Source organism: Panthera pardus, unplaced genomic scaffold (genome assembly GCF_024362965.1).
Source record: "Panthera pardus isolate Hobbes unplaced genomic scaffold, ASM2436296v1 HiC_scaffold_6, whole genome shotgun sequence".
In the NCBI taxonomy this organism is placed as follows: Eukaryota; Metazoa; Chordata; class Mammalia; order Carnivora; family Felidae; genus Panthera; species Panthera pardus.
Genome location: NW_026526991.1, coordinates 94,829,664 through 94,851,585, shown reverse-complemented (window position 1 = coordinate 94,851,585; position 21,922 = coordinate 94,829,664). Strand labels below are relative to the sequence as shown.

The 21,922-nt window shown below is 42.3% G+C and overlaps 1 protein-coding gene across 7 annotated transcripts in view; it reads left to right on the top strand.

The window, feature by feature from the left end:
* The window catches only part of APOLD1 (apolipoprotein L domain containing 1), a 61,148-nt gene extending 43,431 nt beyond the window's left edge, over positions 1-17,717 (top strand). For 4 of the 7 annotated variants that reach the window (XM_019452007.2, XM_019452014.2, XM_019452009.2 and 1 more), the window contains 2 exons: positions 10,949-12,448; positions 13,942-17,717. In XM_019452007.2, coding sequence (XP_019307552.1) covers positions 12,446-12,448; positions 13,942-14,685 — 747 coding nt within the window. In that variant the 5' untranslated portion in view covers positions 10,949-12,445 and the 3' untranslated portion in view covers positions 14,686-17,717. Of the gene's footprint in view, positions 1-5,104; positions 5,210-10,948; positions 12,449-13,941 lie in introns of all 7 variants that reach the window. The other 3 variants (XM_019452012.2, XM_053894593.1, XM_053894594.1) reach the window with 2 other exon arrangements.
* Positions 17,718-21,922: the final 4,205 nt, after the last annotated feature.

The following is a 21,922-nucleotide window of genomic DNA, read 5'->3' as shown; positions in this document are numbered from 1 at the left end:
AACTGACTGAGCCACCCAGGCACCCCAAGACTTTGGTAATTTAGACCATGTGGGAATAAGCAAATGAGTTAATAAAAATATGGAGACTTAGTCATAAGGTTATATAGTGGACATCTTTTTTCTGTTTTGCTGCCAGCGTTTACTGCATTTTATACTAGGAAAAGTTTCCCAGAGTTCATTTTAGATATCACTCCTCATGCATTCAGCCTTACTGAAGTGTGTTGAGAGGGATTGACCACATCTTCAGCTCTAGTTGATACCTTGATTGATTTAAGCTAATCAGCCTATTTAGTTGCATTTTTCACAGTGACTGTTTCAGAGACAGGCATGACCAGGGTCCATGAAAGACAAGAAGACATTCACGGGGTCTTTTGGAGAGATGTTGGGATAATTTGCCTTCCTTTTGGAAGGAGATATTGAATTTCTACTTCTTACCATTTATACATATTAACTGAAGTGGTATTAAAAACTCAGAAGAGTCAATTATCAGAAGACACAGAAAGGTAAAAAGTCATATTGATAGATTGATAATTTGGTTACATGACGTTAGGACTACAAGCCACCATGAACAGAATTCAAAGACAGGCAACAGAATGAAAGTAAACATTTCCTACATACAAAACAAGAATTAGTACCCAGATCATTGTAAACCTTCTGCATGGGGATTAGAAAAAAGGTAAACCAGTAGAAATATGGGCAAATGATGTGAGCATATAATCCACATAGGAGGACACAGAAAGGGGAAGAAAACCCAGATATGAAAAGTGCACCAGTTCACTCATAATCAAGAAGGTACATTTTAAAACTGCAGCATAGGGTTCCATAGCATGGATGTACCACAGTGTAATTAACCGTTTCCCTACATGGTGGAAATTTAGATTATTTTTAATTTATTACAGTGTTCAATAAACATCTGTCTTGCCTCCTTGAATCTATTTCTGCTTTTGAGAAATTAAACCCGGTAAACTTAAACTTCAGAACATGATAGCAGACATCTTGGTGTCTGGGCCCCAAACAGAAGTTGCGTATAATGCAAAGGTCCTCTGAAACTTACCATCAGAATGTTCTTTGGATTATATTCTTAATCATGTGCTTAATCTAATACACTTAGGGACCACTGGAACTTTTTCTGGTCAGATTAGTTCGAACAGTCAGAAATTGTTCTCTTTCCTTGAAGTAAAGCTGATTGAAGGATTACATTGTCTGAATAGCTGCAGGATTCAGAAACTCCTTTATAAAGACTTACTTTCTTTTTAGGTTTAAAAATATCCATGATTTCTTTTGGATGAATGGTCTAAACATGCATGTTTTACCAGGGCCTTACTTTTTTATTTACCATAGCTATAGTTATTTGTTGCTCATTGTATGTAAATATGTTACAGGAGAGAAAATTGTTGACTCTCTGCCCAGGAGGGAGAAAAAATATTTATCAAATTCAAAATATGTATGCCTTTGTTTCAGAAATTCCACTTTTAGGAATCTCTCCTACCGAAATACTCACCAAGAATAGACACGAACACACTCTTGACCACATATGAGAATATTCACTGTACCACTGTTTGTAATAAACAATTCAATTGAAAATATGATAAATGCCCATCAATAAAGGAATGGATAAATAAATCATGACCTGCCCATAAGCTGAGCGACAGCTACATGTATCATCTTGGTAAAATATCTGTATACAAGAAGGTCTTGGCAGGAAAAAGAACTCACCCCAGATGGTCAAATGAAGGGATTTTAAGGAAGGATTTACTTATGGAGGTTGGGCAGTGTTAGGCCAGCAAAGAAGAGGTGGAGAAATGCCTACAGATTAGCAATAGTGGGAAGCTAATCCATGGGGTTGAAGGTACAAAGGAGAAGACATAACAGGAACCCGGTGAAATTTGGGACCATAGAGTCAGGGCCACAAGTGGAACTCAGCCAAAGAGGGGATACATCTACTGCAAAAAGACAGAGCTGAAGTGGGTAAATGCAGGGAAGGAACACTCTGATTTTTTTCTCTTATGCTCGGATATCTTGCTGGTGCCTCCCATTGGCTGAACCCTTGCAGAAGCATCTGGCAAGGGAGCCTGGTGAAATGATCCACAGGGGTCAGCCGGCTGGGACACAGAGCAGGGCAGACAGAAAGGCCAAAAAATGATCTATGGGGGTAGGGAAATGACTAACACAATGTTTATGTTATATTTTTTAAGTGGAAAAAAAAAGTTGCATAGCAATACATACAGCAATATGCTATTTTTGTAAAAGAAAGCCACAATGCATATTTGTATAATCATAAGCATTATGTAAGAATACATAGCAAACTATAAACCTCAGTGTTACTTCTGGAGGGTGAAAGCAAACAAATGGAGAGGGAAACCTTTCTAACCTTCTACATTTTTATATTATATAAACATGTTACAAAAAGTATTTCTTTTGTGTTGAGGGAAATAATGATAAACTATATTTTCCATGAAAAGAAAGCATTGTTATCCCTGAAGTGAAGACAAAGTAGGAGAAACCCCTGCATGATTATTAAATAGTTGATTCACTCATGGGCACTGCAGAGAAACACCTCCCAAAATCCACATTAATTATTTTAATGTGAAATTCAAAGAATGGATCTTGTATGCTTTGGTGTTGGTTAGGGTTCTCTGTTTGCAAAGATGAGAAATCAAATCAAGATCACTCAAGGAGTAAAAGGGGAGTTAAAAAAAAAAAAACCTAAGGGGGCACCTGGGTGGCTCAGTCAGTTGAGTGTCCAGCTTCAGCTCAGGTCATGATCTCGCAGTCTGTGAGTTCGAGCCCTGCGTCGGGCTCTGTGCTGACAGCTCAGAGCCCGGAGCCTGCTTTGGATTCTGTGTCTCCCTCTCTCTCTGCCTCTCCCCTGCTCGTGCCCTGGCTCTTTCTCTATGTCAAAAATAAATAAACATAAAAAAAAATTAAAAAAAAACTAAGGATATACAGATGGCTCATGGAACATAGGGATGGAGAGAAAGAAAAAGTGATTCTTTCTGTTTCCCTCCAGGTCCCTGTCTCTATACTGTTCCCCACAAACACACCTTTTCTGCTCTTTGGTGTACATAATAGGCAAAATGTAGCTGCCTCACAGATCTGGACTTCCATATATCAGTTGCAGCCACTGAGAGAAGACTAACTAACTCTCTTTGGGTCCTTATTCCAACCTCCCAGGAGAAAGAATCTGATTGGCTAAGTTGGGTTCAGATGGCCACCTCTGGTCCAGTTGGCTATGGTCAGTGGTGCAGGATCATACAATGTAGTGTGAACACAGATCCTGGAATCCTCTGCAAGGAGATAAAGAGATATTGCTAGATCAAGGATAGGGGATATGTTCCTAGGCTACCTACTACGGTTGCAAATAAGGCAGAGAATGTTATAAATTGATGAGTTAAAAATCACTTTTGGATTAAGCCATAGCTGAAAAGTAAAAAAGATATTCTGAGGGAACCATAGAAAGGCAATGGTAAAACACTGATATAAAATGAAATCAATTGGTAAATCAAATGCTATACTATGAGAATAATAAAGTATACATTTTTTTAACTATTTATTAAAAAAAATTTTTTTTTAACGTTTATTTATTTTTGAGACAGAGAGACACAGAGCATAAACGGGGGAAGGTCAGAGAGAGGGAGACACAGAATCTGAAACAGGCTCCCGGCTCCGAGCTGTCAGCACAGAGCCCAACGCGGGGCTCAAACTCACTGACCACGAGATCATGACCTGAGCCGAAGTCAGCCGCTCAACTGACTGAGCCACCCAGGCGCCCCTTAACTATTTTTTTTTTTTCAACGTTTTTTAATTTTTATTTTTGGGACAGAGAGAGACAGAGCATGAACGGGGGAGGGGCAGAGAGAGAGGGAGACACAGAATCGGAAACAGGCTCCAGGCTCCGGGCCATCAGCCCAGAGCCTGACGCGGGGCTCGAACTCACGGACCGCGAGATCGTGACCTGGCTGAAGTCGGACGCTTAACCGACTGCGCCACCCAGGCGCCCCGCCCCTTAACTATTTAAAAGGTTACAGATAATCAGAAATCACAGTCACTGTTTTGAAAATAGGTACTAATAATGTATTTATAACACACTTTGTAGGTCTCAAAAGGGTTCCACATGTATTTTATAATTCATTTAAGAAAACCCTCTAAAGGCAATTGAGGATCAAAGAGGTTAAGTTATTTGCTCAAAGTCATACGGGAACCAAAGGCTCAGGACTCAAGGCCAATGTTGTTACTCTATATGCAGGGCCCCACCTTATAGAATCTGCTTTGCCTGTTTTTCAAAGGTAATTTAACCTTTTTTTTTTTTTTTTTTAGCATAGAAAGTAGCAGCAGAAATAATTTTTAAAGTGCTAAATTTTAGGAGAGGTGGATTAAAAAGTTATTTTCTCACCTAACTCAAAAGCAAATAGAGTTGAAACCCTACCATTGAAGGGTTTATTATTATTATTGTTATTATTAAAGCAAATAACTAGGGACACCTTGGTGGCTCAGTTCGTTGAGCGTCTGACTCTTGATTTCAGCTCACTTCATGATCCCAGTGTCGTGGGATCGAGGCCCCCATTGGTCTCTGCACTGAGCATGGAGCCTGCTTGAAATTCCGTCTTTCTCTCTCTCTCTCTTCCTCTGCCCCTCTCCCCTGCTCACATGCATTCTCTCTTTCTCTCTCTAAAATAAAATAACAATAAAATAAAATAAAATAGCAAAGTAAATAACTAGAACAATAACAATCAACTTCCAGCGTATTGGAAGATACATCCCTGCTTCACTATAATGTTTACTGCGAAATGACTAAATTCTTCATTAAAAAACAGGCTTTGAGCAAAGTCAAAACAGAAAACTAATATCCAACATTCTCTTGCCTGTAGGAGACATGGTAAAAATGAAACTATTCAAGGTGTCTAAAAGTTGAGAGAGAGCTTAAGATTTATTATGCCTCTGTACATACAAAGCCAGCAGGTGCTCTAATCTAGGTTGCAATGATTATTGTATATGTCTGAGAACTTGAGAGATAATGACTAAGCTTGGGAAAAAGAGAGACAAAGGTAATAGTTTCCTGGTGTCCTGTCCTGGGAGATAAGAGAATCTTTATGGCTACTGGCAGGGTGTGGACTCAGCTGCAGTCTTTCTGGCACCAGAGGAAAAGGCATGTGGTAAAGAAGATATGCTGTAATAGAGCCCATCGGGTAAATGCTTCTATGTTAATGAGGTAATGTACGTTTCACTCACGTGATCCCAGGCGTGTTGTGCACACCTGTGGAGGGGGAAGTGGAACAAAATTAAAGTGTCTTCAATTGATCACCTTAGGGAGATTGGGGCAGTTGAAGAGCTCCCAGTCAGATTTTGCCAGAAAAATAAGTAAGATTATATCTTTTTTCCAGAAAAAGACAATGATGAGAGATTCTCACTATAAAAATAAAAATCCTGGGGCACCTGGGTGACTCAGCCAGTTAAGTGTGCAACTCTTGATTTCAGCTCAGGTCATGATCTCGTGGTTTGTGGGATCAAGCCCCTCATTGGGCTCTGTGCTAATGGGTAAGAGCCTACCTGGGATTCTCTCTCTCCTCTCTCAGCCTCTCACTCATGACACATGCACGCTCTCACTCTCAGATAAATAAATAAACATTAAAAATAAAAAATAAAAATCCTATTATTAAGCAGTGATTTTCAAAATTATATTATATTGAATCAAAAACAGAGAAATTGATCAGTGGAACAGAATAGAGTTTCTAGAAACAGATGTAGACAATAGTAACAAATCAACACAAGACAAATCAGAAATAACACATTTATAGAAAAGCATAAATGCTTTCTCACTTTCTGCTTAGCTTAACTCTCATCATGCACTAAAATGAACTCCAGGTGGGTCAAGATAGATGAAAATGTTTATGGTGGATGCTTTCTTTTTCTTTTTTCTTTTTTTCCTTAGGCATCGGTTTCCCTCTCCGCAACACCCCACCATAATTTCCTACTGTGAAATTTCTTCTCCCTGACTAGATGTAGTGTTAGTGAGAGGGTAAAGTTCTGCTACCATGTTGCATTTGGAAGCTGAAATTATTCACTCCCCTTCTCTCTACCCAGTACAGCCAGGGGATGGGCACTTGACCTAAGCTCAGCTACTCTGGGTTGACTCCTAGAATTTTGATATTAAACTGATGCTACTACAAGAAAGAACAGGGGTTGGTCCAGGGCATCCAAACAGCCTATTCCAGCTATAAAACAGCTAATATCCTTCCAGTTTTGGTTCGCCAGACCTCCTTAGTTCACTCTCAAGCATATTCCTGCAGACGCATACCAATAGTTTGATTATATTAGCCAGAGTGAGATTTTTTTTTCTATATCCACATAGAGACTATAATTCCAAAGAAATAACTAAGGAGGAAGAGAATTTATGAGACATGAGATGGTTGGTAGTATTGCGGTTCATCCTGGAATACATATCTCCTCCATAAGAAAAGCATTCTGGGACATGACCTGATGGTTTGCATTTCTTCTTCTTGCCTTCCCCTATGGCAGGAGTATACTTCTCTAGCCTATTGATGTTGGCTTGGCCACCTGACTTGATTGACCAATAGAATGGAAGTGGATATGATGGTCTGAGAGGCTTTAAGTATGACTTGTCAATTTTGTTTCCAAAATATATATTTTCTTTTATCTGCTCCATTCCATTTTACCAACACTGTATAAATCCATGATAATCTCATTCATGTATTTAAAAACATTTAAAGTGTTTTTATTTTATTTTTGAGAGACAGAGAGAGGCAGAGCGCAAGTGGGGGAGGGGCAGACAGAGTGGGAGACAGAATCCGAAGCAGGCTCCAGACCCTGAGTTGTCAGCACAGAGCCCCACGTGGTGCTAGACCTGTGAACCATGGGATCGTGACCTGAGCTGAAGTCAGATGATGCTTAACCAACTGAGCCACCTAGGCGCCTCACATTCATTTACTTTAACAGCCTTCTAACTCATCTCCGGCCTTTTAGCTGTGTACCTCTGAAAACCATCCTTCATACAACTGTAAAGCCACAGATTAAAGCCTTCAATGCCTCCCTCTCCCCGACATGGCATTTGAAAGCCATCACGAGGGGCGCCTGGGTGGCTCAGTCAGTTAAGCGTCCGACTTCGGCTCAGGTCATGATCTCATGGTTCGTGGGTTCGAGCCCCGCATCGGGCTCTGTGCTGACAGCTCAGAGCCTGGAGCCTGCTTCAGATTCTGTCTCTGTCTCTGCCTTTCTCTTACTCATGCTCTGTCTCTCTCAAAAATAAATAAATGTAAAAAAAAAAATTAAAAAAAAAGGAAAGCCATCACGATTTACTCCTATACATCCCCTCAGCCTCATCCCTGGACGTTCCCAGCTTCCCACTTTATGCTTAGCAATATGAAACTGCCTGAAGCATCCCGAATGCTACTCCACGCCTTCGACCATTCTGTTTCCTTATTCTGTCCTCCTCTTCCTTCTAATTTTATCCATATAATATCTGTTCAACTCTCTAGTTTCTACCAGTGCTTCCAGAAATTCTTCCCTGGTACTTCCTAGACATGCACTTTCCCTGTGCTTCCTTGGTGCACACACCTTTGGCACTTTCCATGTTGAATTGAAATGATCTGTTCTGATATTTCTCTCTAATAGATGGCCATTTCCCGGAAGGCAGGAAAGGTATCTTATTTAGCTTTTTATCCTCAAAATCAAGCATGATGTCTGGCACACTGTAGGTATTTCATACACATCCATGGAGCTGAAATAAACCAAGCAAATTAATATAAGAAAGCTAAGTTGTCTTTTTAAAAATGTTTATTTATTTATTTGAGAGAGAGAGAGAGAGAGAGAGTGCACACAGAGGAGGGGCAGAGAGAAAGGAAGAGAGAGAATCCCAAGCAGGCTCCAGGCTGCCAGCGATCTCATGAACTGGGAGATCATGACGTGAGCCAAAATCAAGAGTCAGAGGCTTAACTGACTGAGCCACCCAGGCGCCCCAGAAAATTAAATTGTCTTAAATCCTGCAGCTGGGATTCCTAAAAGCTAATGGCATTATGAAGTGGTTCTTCTGGAAAGAAGTATAGCAACATGCAACAAAAACTATGAAAATGTTCTTCCTCCTCCACTTGGTATTTTCCCATTTGTGAATAGCCTCAAAGAAATAATCCAAATGGGTGAAATGTACACAGATGTTCCCGGCAACTCTAGTTATAATAGTGAAAAAAAGAAAAAAACCCTGGAAGCCATCCAACTGTCTAATAGGGAAATGACTAAGCAAACAGTGGGATTATTACATAGCTATTAAAAATGACAAGGTGAGGACTATGTCAACACGAAGTGTGTATCTGCAGGAACGTTAAGTGGAAAAAAGAACAGACAGTGTTTAAACAATAGCGGTTAACGAGGAGTGTGTACATTAACAAAGATCAGAGGCCAGTTTGGAGAAATGAAAATGGCTAGAGTTCACTCAGCCCTTTTTTTCTTGTGCGTTTCCATGAGTTGATGAAATAATATTGAGATATCGTTGCAACATAGATATCCTGAAAGTCCTCTGCAGTGTAAGTGCTCTGAGTAACCTACCAGGTTGTATTTTCCAAGAGATAATTTCATGCTAAATTCTCATAAAATCATTATGAAAATAATGATATTTCTTTGAGAGAGCAAAATATTTTTCTTTAGTTTAATTCAACAAGCAATTCTGAGAACTATGTGCTAGAGTGCTTATGTTCTCATGACATTTACAAAACACATGGGCAAAAATGCTCAGATGGATCTGTGTTATTATTTTAACCTACTTTTATTTATTTGAGTGACTGTACATATTAAGACCATTAACACAGGAAAGTTTGAAAGACCTTTGGCCTAAACCTCTCATTCACAAATTGTTTCAATTTTATACTTTTGATGTTGACTCCAAAAGAGGTTCTATGTATAGTCACTAAGATATGCTGGTAAAGATTAAAAGGAAAAAATTATCATCATACAATTCTAAACTTGTGTTGCTTTACCAGTGTAGGGCACTGTGAATTAATATTTTATAAATCCTGTGATTATCTTGTGAATAGCAAAATATTGACATTGCAATATACATTACATTGCAATGAAAAGAAACCACATTTTTTTTTTATATCTTGTTTGAGAAATTTTTTACCTTTTTAATTCACTGAGATCCTCAAAAACATGGAGGTGGTCCAGGTGTCCCTGGATCTCTGGGAGACCCCTGGTTATAATCATCACTTTATCTTAAAATGTGATAGTTTTAACAAGGGTCCCCAAATTAATGGCTATTAATAACTGTATAAACACCTAACTCACAGGGGCACCTGGCTGGCTTAGTTGGTTAAGCATCGGACTCTTGATTTCGGCTCAGATCGTGATCTCCTGGTTTGTGAGATTAAGCCCCGTGTCTGGCTCCGTGCTGACAGCGTGGAGCCAGCTTGGGATTCTCTCTCTCCTAGTCTGTCCCTCCCTCACTCATGCACGCGCACACACACACACACACACACACACACACACTCTCTCTCTCTCTCTCTCTCTCAAAATAAATAAATAAGTAAACATTAAAAACAAAAACAAAAAAAATCACCTAACTCACAAACTGCTGTCACTTAGCCCTACTGTTTCTGCTGCCATGTAACCAGCAGTCAGAACATTCACACCTTTTAGAGCAGAGGTTCACAACCTTGGCTACAGATCAGAATCACCTACGTTTTCCCAGACCCCACTCTGGGCCTCTTGATTTAGACTCTTCGGGACTGGAGTCTGGAAATGACTATGCTTAAAAGGCTCTCTTCCTCTCTTCTTTCCTCCCCTGTATTTCCTTATGGTTCCAGAACTCAGAATTCAAGTTAGTACCGTTCATAGTATGGTTTATCTGCATCATAGGTTTAACAGATCTGAAGGCTAATCTGAGGGTCAGCCACCATTTTGAATGTAGTCTCTCTGGGACAATGTGTTACAAGTGCCCCAGACATAATTTAGAATAGAAGTTTGAGGATACAGGCCACAGATTTTTGCAGGAACAACTCACACAAAACTTTTTTTTTTGGCCTTCAGGAGCATGTTTATTGTGTCTGAGATGATACATCAGGTGCTCTCTGAGCTACAAAGGGTAAAAGGAAATCCTCTCATTACAAACTGACAAAGGTAAAAGGTAAAACATTTTTCACAACAGCATGAACCACATACTCAGAAATAGATCTGGGTTTAATACAAATGACGTCATTCCTAGTCATCTACGGCTACTTTTATAACTTCATACAGATAATGAATTAGGCTAAAATGCACTATAATATTTGGTAGACTTCAGGACCAGTATCCTTAATACATCACAAAATACATTTTGATATCCAAAAGAAGCAAGATTTGCAAGTAGGCATTTTAAACATAACTAATCTACAGCTCCAAAGTTCTACTCTTGACAGCATTTACCTTTTTGGGGTGTCTCCCAGTCTCCAAAGGATAAAAGCAGAGAGTGGAATCACTATAACATATGGGATGCCTGGGTGGCTCAGTTGGTTGAGCGTCTGACTTTGGTTCAGGTCATGATCTCGCGGTCCATGAGTTCGAGCCCTGCGTCGGGCTCTGTGCTGACAGCTCAGAGCCTGGAGCCTGTTTCAGATTCTGTGTCTCCCTCTCTCTCTGCCCCTCCCCTGCTCATGCTCTGTCTCTCTCTGTCTCAAAAATAAATAAATATTAAAAAAAAAAAAGAATCAGTATAACATATACACAGAAGTCCGTATCGTAAAGGCTATAAAGATTTGCAGCACAATGAGAAGAGGACAAAACTTTTGATCAAAAGTTTTCAATCATTCCTCAGATTTCTTATTGTGCTTAAATATATGAAAGTAAATGCTGAGATGAAAGTGTTATATTCAAGTGTTATAAGTAATTCAAGTTATATTCAAGTGTTATAAGTAATTCAAAGCCTTATGTTGACCCTTCTCCTCTACCTTCTGTTTCTTCACTATAGGTCTGTACTATGATTACTGATGTTCTGAAGATGACGACCCTCCTGTATCCCAATAAGATTCCTCGCCCAAGAAATACAAGCTTAACTGTGGTCTTCTAAACCCAAGCACCCAAGGAAATATCCAGGGAAGTTGGGAGCTGAAGAACCAGGGTACATTCCCACCTTGCCCCCTGCCCCAGTGCACTCTGGCTCACATTCCGTTTGGAGTGATTATGTCTATGGGGACAGAGGAAGATATGTTTCTACCTTTTACCTGAAAAGCACAGGGAGACACTGAAGGCATCTTGACTAAGTTCATATTTCTCCTTTGAGGAGCTGTAGCTGGAATATTTGGACATGGACCAAATTATGAAAAATCAAGTTCAAAAGGACTGCGGTTGTGAGTCATAGCAAATGGTGTCGTGTTGATAAATACAAAGCATAGTTATAAAGATGGAGAAATTCATTATGTTCCAGAAAGATATGGCTGTTAAGACTTTCCAGATGAACCAGAGAGTTGAGACCATAATTATTTAAGTGAAAAACCAATTTGGCCTTCTTATTCGAAGGTGGGAATATTAGAAGGATGATGTATTTGGGGCTTCCAGGCTGAGCTCCAACCACATATCTGAATGCCCCAGAAAGTATCCACAGATGCTGTATGTGTTTTTCCCTTCTGAATTATCCAGATGATTGCCCTTCAGCCCATGCTTCGCTAACCTAGGGATAGGATCCATTCATTTAACTATTGTATGGGCTATAATTGCCACTTCAAATGAAAACCCAGGAAGCCAAATCCAGGCTGTTGAAAGTGTATAATTAGCTCCTTGTACAGCCTGACCCCACTGATTTTTCTGACGCATTTGGTCTGCAGTGTGCCCTTTCTGAGACCTCCAGTAACTTCTCCACAGCTGGAGATGCCCAAAACTGCACGCAGCACTTCCTGTGGGTGTGGTCTTACATTCTTAAGGCTGTGGGCTGAATGAATCGCCTTTCAACCACTCAGATCCACAGTGATTTTCAAAATATGGGAGTGGATTATGAGTAGCTACCTCAAACACAAGAGGGTTCTCCCTCTTCTTTTTCTTTGTAAAAAATGATTTTGTGATGGTGCCCTCTCAAGAAACACTATAATTGGTCGGCCTGGGGTACGTTAGTTGTCCTCCCAGATAACGTCATTAGCTATTCTCAGGAGAGGAAAGGCAGGGTATGCCCCTGGGAGAATGACAACACTTGTTTCAAGTTGGGGAAGAGCCTGTGGTTCTTTTCCTGCGTTTGGGGGAAAGCGAACACACAATGTTCATTTCCTAGATACGGGATGTGCTGTGTGGCTGGCAGGTCATTTTCCACCATGTCACATCCTTCTGGTTGAAGGCAGCAGGGGCCAGGACAGGAAATGGCAAATTCTGAGAATGAGACCAGGCTTTCCCAGAGCAATCATTGGTTCTCTGGAACTATAAAGCATGCTCATCCAGAAACAGCCTCAGATTTTTCTTTCCTGGAGATAGCCAGAAGTGAATGGTAAGTGGGGGAGCCTAGAAGGATTCTGTCTGAAAGATTGCCATTGGGATTGTAATACGGGGGTTATATCCTTGGTCCACTATATATTTTGTGTGACTTTACCTCATTTTGCTAAGAGGTCTCTTTACTTGGAAATTTATCACTGGTGAATGGAATAATGGGGGCATGTGAATACAATTAAGACCTAGGAGTCAGGAGACCAAGATTCTAGATGGTTCTGTGAAGAATCCGCTGTATCTAGAATATGTCTGTGTTTCAATTTTCTCATCTTTCAGATGAGAATAATGATTCTATGCTGATATGTCACAGTATTGAAATGCTCTATTGCTATGGCTTATATGCCACTTTTAAGAAGGTCCTAATAATGATGAGTACAGTGGTTATGAAGGTGGGGATCTTTGGCAACTAGGAAGGATATACTTTTACCCCAGATGTACAGTTGTCTCTCTTAGTCATCTCCAATTGGCTTCAACTCAACTTGGTACTAGGTAGCCCTCAGTGAGTTGTTAAAAATGTTGGACACTTTATTTTATTCAGTGGCTACTCATTTTTTAAGGAAGCTTTTGGAATAAAGAAACATAGCAGTATTCATTTACTGGAACTTAGTTTTTTTTTTTTTTATTTTTAAATTTTTTTAACGCTTATTTATTTTTAAGACAGAGAGACAGAGCAGGAACAGGGGAGGGGCAGAGAGAGAGAGGGAGACACAGAATCTGAAGCAGGCTCCAGGCTCTGAGCTGTCAGCACAGAGCCAGACGCGGGGCCCGAACTCATAGACCGCGAGATCATGACCTGAGCTGAAGTCAGATGCCCAACCGACCGAGCCACCCAGGCGCCCCTACTGGAACTTAGTTTTAATGAAGCACCCATCAAAGAGTGAGACTTAGAAAAGATAGCCCAAATAACATTTTAGGCTTGATTGTAAGGTAAGAGCCTGGTAAAACAATAAGCACAAGAGTTGCTTCAGGGAAGCATCTAATATAGCAAAATTAGTCCCTTACATTTGATGGACAATATGATTTTTGAGTTTTGGGGGGACTTGTCTTTTTCACTCATCCCAGACGCAAAACAATGAATTGCAAAAGTGTTAGGATCCGAGTCCTCAGGTAAGGACAGGGCTTTGCGAACTGGTACAACTCACCACCTGTAAAGTGATGTTTTAAACAGAGCAGAGGCCTCAGTATTGCGGCAGAGTAATGCCGGCACCCCCTCCTCACTGAGCTTACCTCTTATTTAACAGTTAATAAAGCCCACCCTTAGCGTTCCCCGGGGGGAGAGAAGCGGACGACGGCATTGCATACGCGTTTTTAAGGTCCCGGGAACTGGGGTGCCTTGTCCCAGAGTACAGAACTGGTCCCTGCGCACCTGACCCACAGGACTCGCTGGAAAACGCCCCGCCCGTTCCCCCTCGCGTGGCAGTCGCTGCGGAGCCTCACTGGGGCGTGGGGGGAGCACCGAGACTCCGCGCTAACCGCGCGTCTGTGTCCCCGCAGGGCATGGAGAGGCCGGCGGCGCGGGAGCTGCAGGGCGCCGACGCGCTGCGCCGCTTCCAGGGGCTGCTGCTGGACCGCCGCGGCCGGCTGCACGGCCAGGTGCTGCGCCTGCGCGAGGTGGCCCGGCGCCTCGAGCGCCTCCGCCGGCGCTCCCTGGCGGCCAACGTGGCGGGCAGCTCGCTGAGCGCCGCGGGCGCCGTGGCCGCCATCGTGGGGCTCTCGCTCAGCCCGCTCACCCTGGGGGTCTCGCTGGTGGCGTCGGCCGTGGGGCTGGGGGTGGCCACCGCCGGAGGGGCCGTCACCATCACGTCCGACCTCTCCCTGATCTTCTGCAATTCCCGGGAGTTGCGCCGGGTGCAGGAGATCGCCGCCGCCTGCCAGGACCAGATGCGCGAGATCCTGAGCTGCCTGGAGTTCTTCTGCCGCTGCCAGGGCCGCGGGGACCGCCAGCTGCTGCAGTGCGGGCAGAACGCCTCCATCGCCCTCTACAACTCTGTCTACTTCATCGTCTTCTTCGGCTCACGTGGCTTCCTCATCCCCAGGCGGGCCGAGGGGGCCACCAAGGTTAGCCAGGCCGTGCTGAAGGCCAAGATTCAGAAACTGGCCGAGAGCCTGGAGTCCTGCACCGGGGCCCTGGACGAACTCAGCCAGCAGCTGGAGTCCAGAGTCCAGCTCTGCACGAAGGGCGGCCGTGGCCACGACCTCAAGATCTCTGCGGACCAGCCCGCGGGGCTGTTTTTCTGAGAACATCCTTTCCCCCTTGTGACCGAGGCCAGAAACCATCCCCATGGGATGCTCCAGATTTGTAGCTCCCTCAGGAAAACACCAAGTTGGATTAGGAGCTGAATTGAATGCAAAGGATGAGAAAAACTGTTCTTGAAATTGGGGGAAGGAGGGAGTCACAGACCTTCTTTCCCTAACACTAGGACATCCTGCCTGGGGCTGAATGCTAGGGACTTTTTACTTGCCATATCCTGTGGGACATGTGACCCGAAAATTATTTTTCCTTTATCAAAACGATTCAGTCTCCGCAACGGTGGGCGCTACTCTATTAAAGTTGTTTCAGGGTCCCTGCCACAGTGCAGGTGGTTTGAGCAGGTTGGGGAGGGTGCCACGCAGCCACCCTCTGGGTCCTCTCCAAGCCCCAGTAGGCTTTGAGGTCCTCAGAATGCCTGTGAGAGGAGACACTAGCTTTGAAACCTCTCTTTCAGAGTTTCTGAGTGTAAAAGAACTCCAGAATCCAGAGCAAATCAGACCCCCTCTGAACGGGCAGGGCTCATGACCCAAGAGGGTCCTCTCCCACTGATGTGCCCTTCCTTCGCCTCTACTTGTACACATTCACAAATCCAGCCTGGGGCAGAGTGCATCTTCCTGGGTGGGGGAGGGAATCATATCCAGACCTCCAGATGCTCTGGGAGAAAAACCAAGTAAACGGTCCTCTAATTCCTGCCCCCTTGCAACAAGAAGCAGAGGCCGAGGAAGATGAAGTGTCTAACAGCTTCATTTACTGACATTCTGGTGTACAGAAGAGAGCAGTGGCTTGGAGTGAGACAGTGCTGGGTTTGTTACTGGCTCTGTTGCTGCTGTGTGACCTTGGCCAGTTCATTTCTCTGAGACTTGGCTTCCTGGTCTGTAGAACAGATGCTAAACCCTCACCCTGTTGCGAGGTATTAAGTGAGATTAAGGTGCCAAGGGCAGTGTCTGGCTCACGAAGTGCGGGCCCCCGGACTGGCAACGTTAGAATCACCTCGGAACTTGTTAGAAAGGCAAATTCTTGGACCCAACTGTCAACTTAAGGGATCCTAAACCGGAGGTGGGGCCCATCAACCTGTGTGTAAGCAAGCCCACGGGGCGGGGGGTGGGGCGAGTGATTCTGATACCTATTAAGGTTTGAAAATCACCGCAGCAGATACTGGTATCCGACCCCCTTGTGGACATTCATGAAGTTTTATGGCCTCTCTAGGGGCTCCGTGGTCTTCAGAGTCATTCACAGAAGGTCAAGGACAGACAGTGTCCCAAAAGCAAAAGAAAGAATGTGTTTGTGCGTGAGATACGTCAGTGCATCCTGGGGCAATTTCCCACCATGTGAAGTAAGGGATATAACATAATAACCCCTTTAGAGGGCAGTGTTGCCCAATCATTGTAGAAACTGGTACCCGAAGGACTGTGAACTTAATGCAAATTGACCTTTGTTACCTTCTGTGAAAACCGCAAGACCATGTATTGTGTTTTTAATTTATTTTAAGTTTGTTATTTAATTACCGTTTATTATTTGCATTTAATTTTATTTAATCATCACACCACATTTAGGAAGTAATAGGAATAGCAGACTTCTGAATGGGAGACTATGGACGCTCTTTTAAGGAGATGAGGTTGAGTTTGCCTTCGTCAGGTGGCTCATGAGCTGGGAAAAGCATCGCTCTCCTTGAATAAGTCTCTCTCCATCAGAGGGGACTTTCATTCCCCAGCAAAGGTGGGAAGTTCTGAACAGAGAGATGGGGCCGAATTTAAGCTTATCAGTGGAGGTTTGACTTGTGGCTCTAGAAATGATGCAAGCATATTTATCCTGAAGGCAGTTGGCCAGCAAATAACACTTGATCTGAAAAGTGAACCTGTTTTATTCAGGGGAGAACCCCAATTTAGAGGCACGTGAAGGAAACACTCAGACCATGGGAAGTCTGATGTCCTGTGAAGTTATGTCTTAGGGATGACAGACAAAATAGCTTGTGTCATGGTGGCGATGTGTCATATTTTCACCTTGAGATCTGTAAGGAATCTGTAAGCTGTCTCTAAGAAAATACGTATAACTTTTTCAATTTCCATTCCTACAACTGTAATGTTAAAAAATATGTCGAAAAGTCTTTGGGACCACACATGCAATACTTGGCTGTGTTATTTAATTATTTAACATGCTTTAAATTTATCCAGTCTACCCCCATCTTTCCCAAATGATAGCCGAGTGTCTGAGGAACTGTACTTTCAGTGCTGGGGGAAGGGGTTAGTGGTTGTATATTTTTATTTTTACCACAAATTGCAATTGCTCTGTATCCTGGTTTCTTTTGAAGTTGGTACTGGTTTCTTTTTAAACTGGTGTCGTTTCTTAGGCTACCTTGCACAGATAGCTAGCATTGTAGATCACCAGAATGTACTTTGCATTGTTGTTTGTGTTATATCACACAGGTACAACCACTCCCTAACTCCAGCTTTTGTTAAAGCTTAAGTTTGAGTTATAGTCTTCCAGTGGGTAGGTTGTTCCTTCCCTAAAAATAAACTGGGCATTTCAGGAAGCAGCAATAGCAAACTTTTCCTATCATTAGGGTACTTCCTATCACTAGGGGATATCAAAGTCATAAACTCCCAGTTATCATTTCAGTGGCCCTCTTTACACCTAAGGAAGAGTGTCTACTTTGGAACAACACTCCGCACATAATAGGAGCACAATAAATGCATTTGAATAATTTAATGAACTGTTTAGCTACATTAATAGGAATTTGTCGATAATGAAAGCTTATCCACCCTCTTATGTGTCTGTTATAAAGATTGGAGCCTCTACCAGGATTTAGTCAATTTCAGTTAAATGGATCCTAGAGATAAATTTTTATTTATTTCTTTTGTGGGAATGTGAATAAGGCTTTTCCTTAAGGCCTTCATTCTATAAACAAACAGATTGAAATGGTATGTTGTAAAAGGAAGAAGGGAGAGGAGTATTTGGATTATAAGTGTATTTCAGGAAAATGTCCGAGTTTGAAAAATAAAAATTTGGTACTCGGGTCTAAGTGTGACTTAGTTTCTTGGGTTTCTAATTGTTCGGATTGTTTTTTTTCCCCCACAAAAAAAGGAGGTTTATTTAGCTCTGCATTTCAAGGATTCAGTAAAACTATGTTTTACTCTCTAAAAAAAATGGTCCTTAGCAAATATTCTGATCTTAATCACTTTGATGCATTTGCCCTCAGTCACCTGTCATTTCCAAGATGGCAAATGTCAAAGTCGAAAGTATTTACTGAGAGAAAAAAGAGAAGAGTGCTGTAGAAGCCACCCTATATCAGATAAGTTAAAGTCAGTCAACTTGATATATTTCTCATTCAATACCTTAGTGTGAAAAGAAAGTAGAGGGAAGTGAGACATTGAGATAAAAACATTGCGCAGAGATAAATGGGGATACAGTTCAATGCAGCGATTTCTGAATTCCACATTTTTTTCCCACTGTAGCAAAATAAGTTCTTTCCTTTCATTGAAATAAATTACCCATTCCTCAGACTTCTTGACCTTTCTGTAACTAATTACCTAATCTCATGTCTGCCTGTGTATGAATTAATAACTTTGAAAAGGGGCAGATGTGTAATTATTTTCACTTAGAATATTCCATATCAAGCTGTATAATTTTTAAAAAGTAATCAACTCGTATTACAGGAATTTTCTTATTATCTAGAAGTCTCAGCAAGTTTCAAAGCCTTTGGACACAATTACAATCTGGGAAGTAATTGAAAAGAAACCTAGAATCAGCCAAATCAGCCTTCACAAAAGCCAAGCACTAGAAAAAGGCAGAAAGGAAGGGTGAGGGGCAGGATCTCTATGAGGAAGGCAAAACTGTCCCAGAAATTTCCAGGAGATTTTACCTTGCAAGTAGCTGATCTTGACCATGGGAGGCCTGTTTTAGCTACAAATTTGCTGCTCCAAATATACCTAGGATTCTTTTGCAAAGAAGAAAAGGAGGCTGGACATCGAGTGAGAGGTCCAGCAATCTAAGCAAAGAGTCTGTAATGGTTGCTGCAATCTTTTGAGAACTTCTGTCCTGGAGGTGATCTCTGAGTGCCAGCCTCTGAGTCTCCACCTTGGAAACACCCCTGGGGCTGAATGTTGCGTTATTAATGACTGTGCAACCAAAAAAAAAAAAAAAAGTCTGTGTTGGTAGGATTGTTTGCAAAGGCCAGCCACAAGCTGGGATCCTATCTTTGCTGAAGCATATGGTGTTCCTGTCGTGACAAGTGTCTTTTTAGTTAATTGCAATAAATCTCTCCTTGTTGAGTTGACAGGAGGTTGGGATGTTGTTGCTTTTGGCTCCTGGCAAGCTCAAATGAGAGAAGGTAAATCCTGCTGTGGTCTGGAATAGGACCAAGAGTGAGCCCTAAGATCTGAATGTTCCTTTAGCAGAGAGTTTTAAGGAGAGGGCAAATCATGCTGATGAAGCAAGACCCCTGTAGGGGCTATGAAGGAACATTAGGGACCCTCAGCACCCCTGATCCTGACTGGCATTAGCATTAGGTTGTGGGGAGAAGGTCTTCCAACGTGCCCCTGCCTGCACCGGTAAAGCTTGTCTATACGAAGCTATATCTGCAAAGGACGGAGTTTAATCCCATTTTGTATTTCCAGCGCAACCCCAGGGCTGGGAGTGCAGGCAGGCCCGTGACCTGATTTGCCCCAGAACCTTAGCAGTGACTCACAGCCGCGGCCTCTGCCTCCCAAGTACACGGGAGCAGTCAGCGTATGGCTCATTCCAGCATTCGTGTGGATGCAGTTGCCAAATTTACCAAAATTTTTGTAGATGGAGTCAGGCAAGGGTTGGTGATGTCTCAAATCTTTCTTTTAGGTTCAAATTTATTTTTCCAGCCTCCCTGGTTGGCATGCAGACATTTATTCTGCCCTCACCTTGTTATTAAAACTGTACTCGTAGAGGCGCCTGGGTGGCTCAGTTGGTTGAGTGTCCGACTTCAGCTCAGGTTGACGAGTTCAAGCCCTATGTCGGGCTCTGTGCTGACAGCTCAGAGCCTGGAGCCTGCTTCAGATTCTGTGTCTCCCTCTCTCTCTGCCCCTCCCCTGCTAGCACTCTGTCTCTCTCTGTCTCAAAAGTAAATAAACATTAAAAAAAATTTTTTTTTAATGCACTTGTGAAATGTTGTTGAAGAACCATACTTTCCTTAGTGCTTAACAAAATGACATTTAGATGATAAATAAAAATGTGGATATTTAATGATAACAGTAATAGCTAACATTTCTTGAAAACTTACTTGTTGTAAGTACAATTTGACAGGCATTATCACACTTACCGTACAAAAATTTTACACAGTGTATGCAACGATTACCCCCATATTATTAGATAAAGAAAGTAAGGAAGTGGGAAGTCATAGAGTTAGCAAGAGGTGGCCCAGGCTTTGAATCCTGGCAGCCTGACTACAGAATTAGGCTCTTTAGCACTTCCGGGAGTGACTGTATTCGTGAGATAGCTCACAATAATGACAACACTATTAACAACAGGGTGACAGACTCATTCATTCATCCAGAAAACACTTACTGAGTACTAACCTACCAACCTCCTGCCTCCTGTCATTTGTCAGCAACGGAGACTGTGTTCTAGATCTTACAGTGCTAACAATCCAGTAAGCTAGGTAGGGTAATCTTATGCCATTAGGTTGATCAATAAGAAACTAAAATGTAGCTTTGCAAATGGCTAGTATTTGCAAAAAACAAAATCAAAAACGAAAACAAAAGCAAAAACAAAAACCAATGTATGATTTGAAAATGATCAAACTTCAGCTTAGATCATAAAAACTTGTGCATAGATATTTTGTAATGCTGTCCCAGATGTCCCAATCATGGCAAGATACTTGGGAACAAAACGTCTAGAAAGGAAGGACATGATTAATAAGAACTTTTTGCTAACTGCTGATGTGCCGGGAAGGCATCTTCAGAGACCACACAGACACGAATGAAGAAATGACTGGTTCAACAGGCTTTTCCAGCTCTTGTAGAAAAACCTCTGCAAATGAAACTTCTGGGGGTCATGCCACTGAAACCACCATAAAACCTGCTTGTTGGTTTTCTTCCCGTTAGGGGTATGTACTCAATTCCACTGCAGTTGTATGGCCTAAAACTACTGGAGGCTTGTGGGTGAGTAGATAGGTGTGAGTATAAATGAGATCTTAGGTATCATGAAACTATCCAAGATGATAATACTTTGTGGATGATTTGTGGTTGTTGTTTTAAGATTTTTTTGAATTTTTTTTATCCATTATTATTTTTTAACGTTTATTTAAGCATGACCTGAGCCGAAATCAAGAGTCAGACGTTTAACCTACGGAACCACCGAGGTGCCTCTAAGATTTTATTTTTTTAAGGAACCTCCACATCCAATGTGGGGCTTGAACTCACAGCCCCAAGACTAGGAGGTGGTGTGCTCTACTGACTGAGCCAGCCAGACACCCCCAGGATGACTTGTTTTTTAACATTGTTCCCTGAGATTTTGCATAGTAAACACTATTAATTGCTTTTTTAAATGTTTATTTATTCTTGAAAAAGAGAGAGAGAGAGAGAGAGCGAGGGAGGGGCAGAGAGAGAGGGAGACAAAGAATCCAAAGCAGGCTCCAGGCTCTGAGCTGTCAGCACAGAGCCTAACATAGGGCTCAAACTCATGGACTTCATCTGAAGTCAGACGTTTAACTGACTTAGCCACCCAGGCTCCCCAACACTATTAATTGTTGGACTTTCATTCTTTCTAACTTCTCTGTAGCATTTGACATTGTTGATTACCTAGTCTTAAAATATCCTTCTCTCTTGAATTCTGTGATGCTGGTCTTTCTTATTTGTCTCTCTGTTTAGCTTCCTTGATCGCTTTCTCCTCCATTCCTGAGATTCGAAGGTTCTCTGAGCCACAGACCTGCCTCTATTATAGAGGCTTTCACTGAGTCCTACATGTCTATTCCTAGCATATCACAGTCCTGGAGTGGATGTTGGTATGGATGAAACCAGTGACAAAGAATTCTTTTAGGGCAACTGAAATTGGTGTGTATTCCATGAGGTGCAAACAAAGGTGGAGGTCGTTGATGGAAGAAAACAGATTACAGGAGCGTGTGCAGAATTGAAAGCCCTAGCTGATTCCTCCTCATCAGAGTGCTGTACTTTGATGTCAGCCAGACATGGTTTTGCTCTTGACTGAACGTCTAAGAGCAATCTGTTTGTGTCTCTTACACAGACTTATCACATGGTG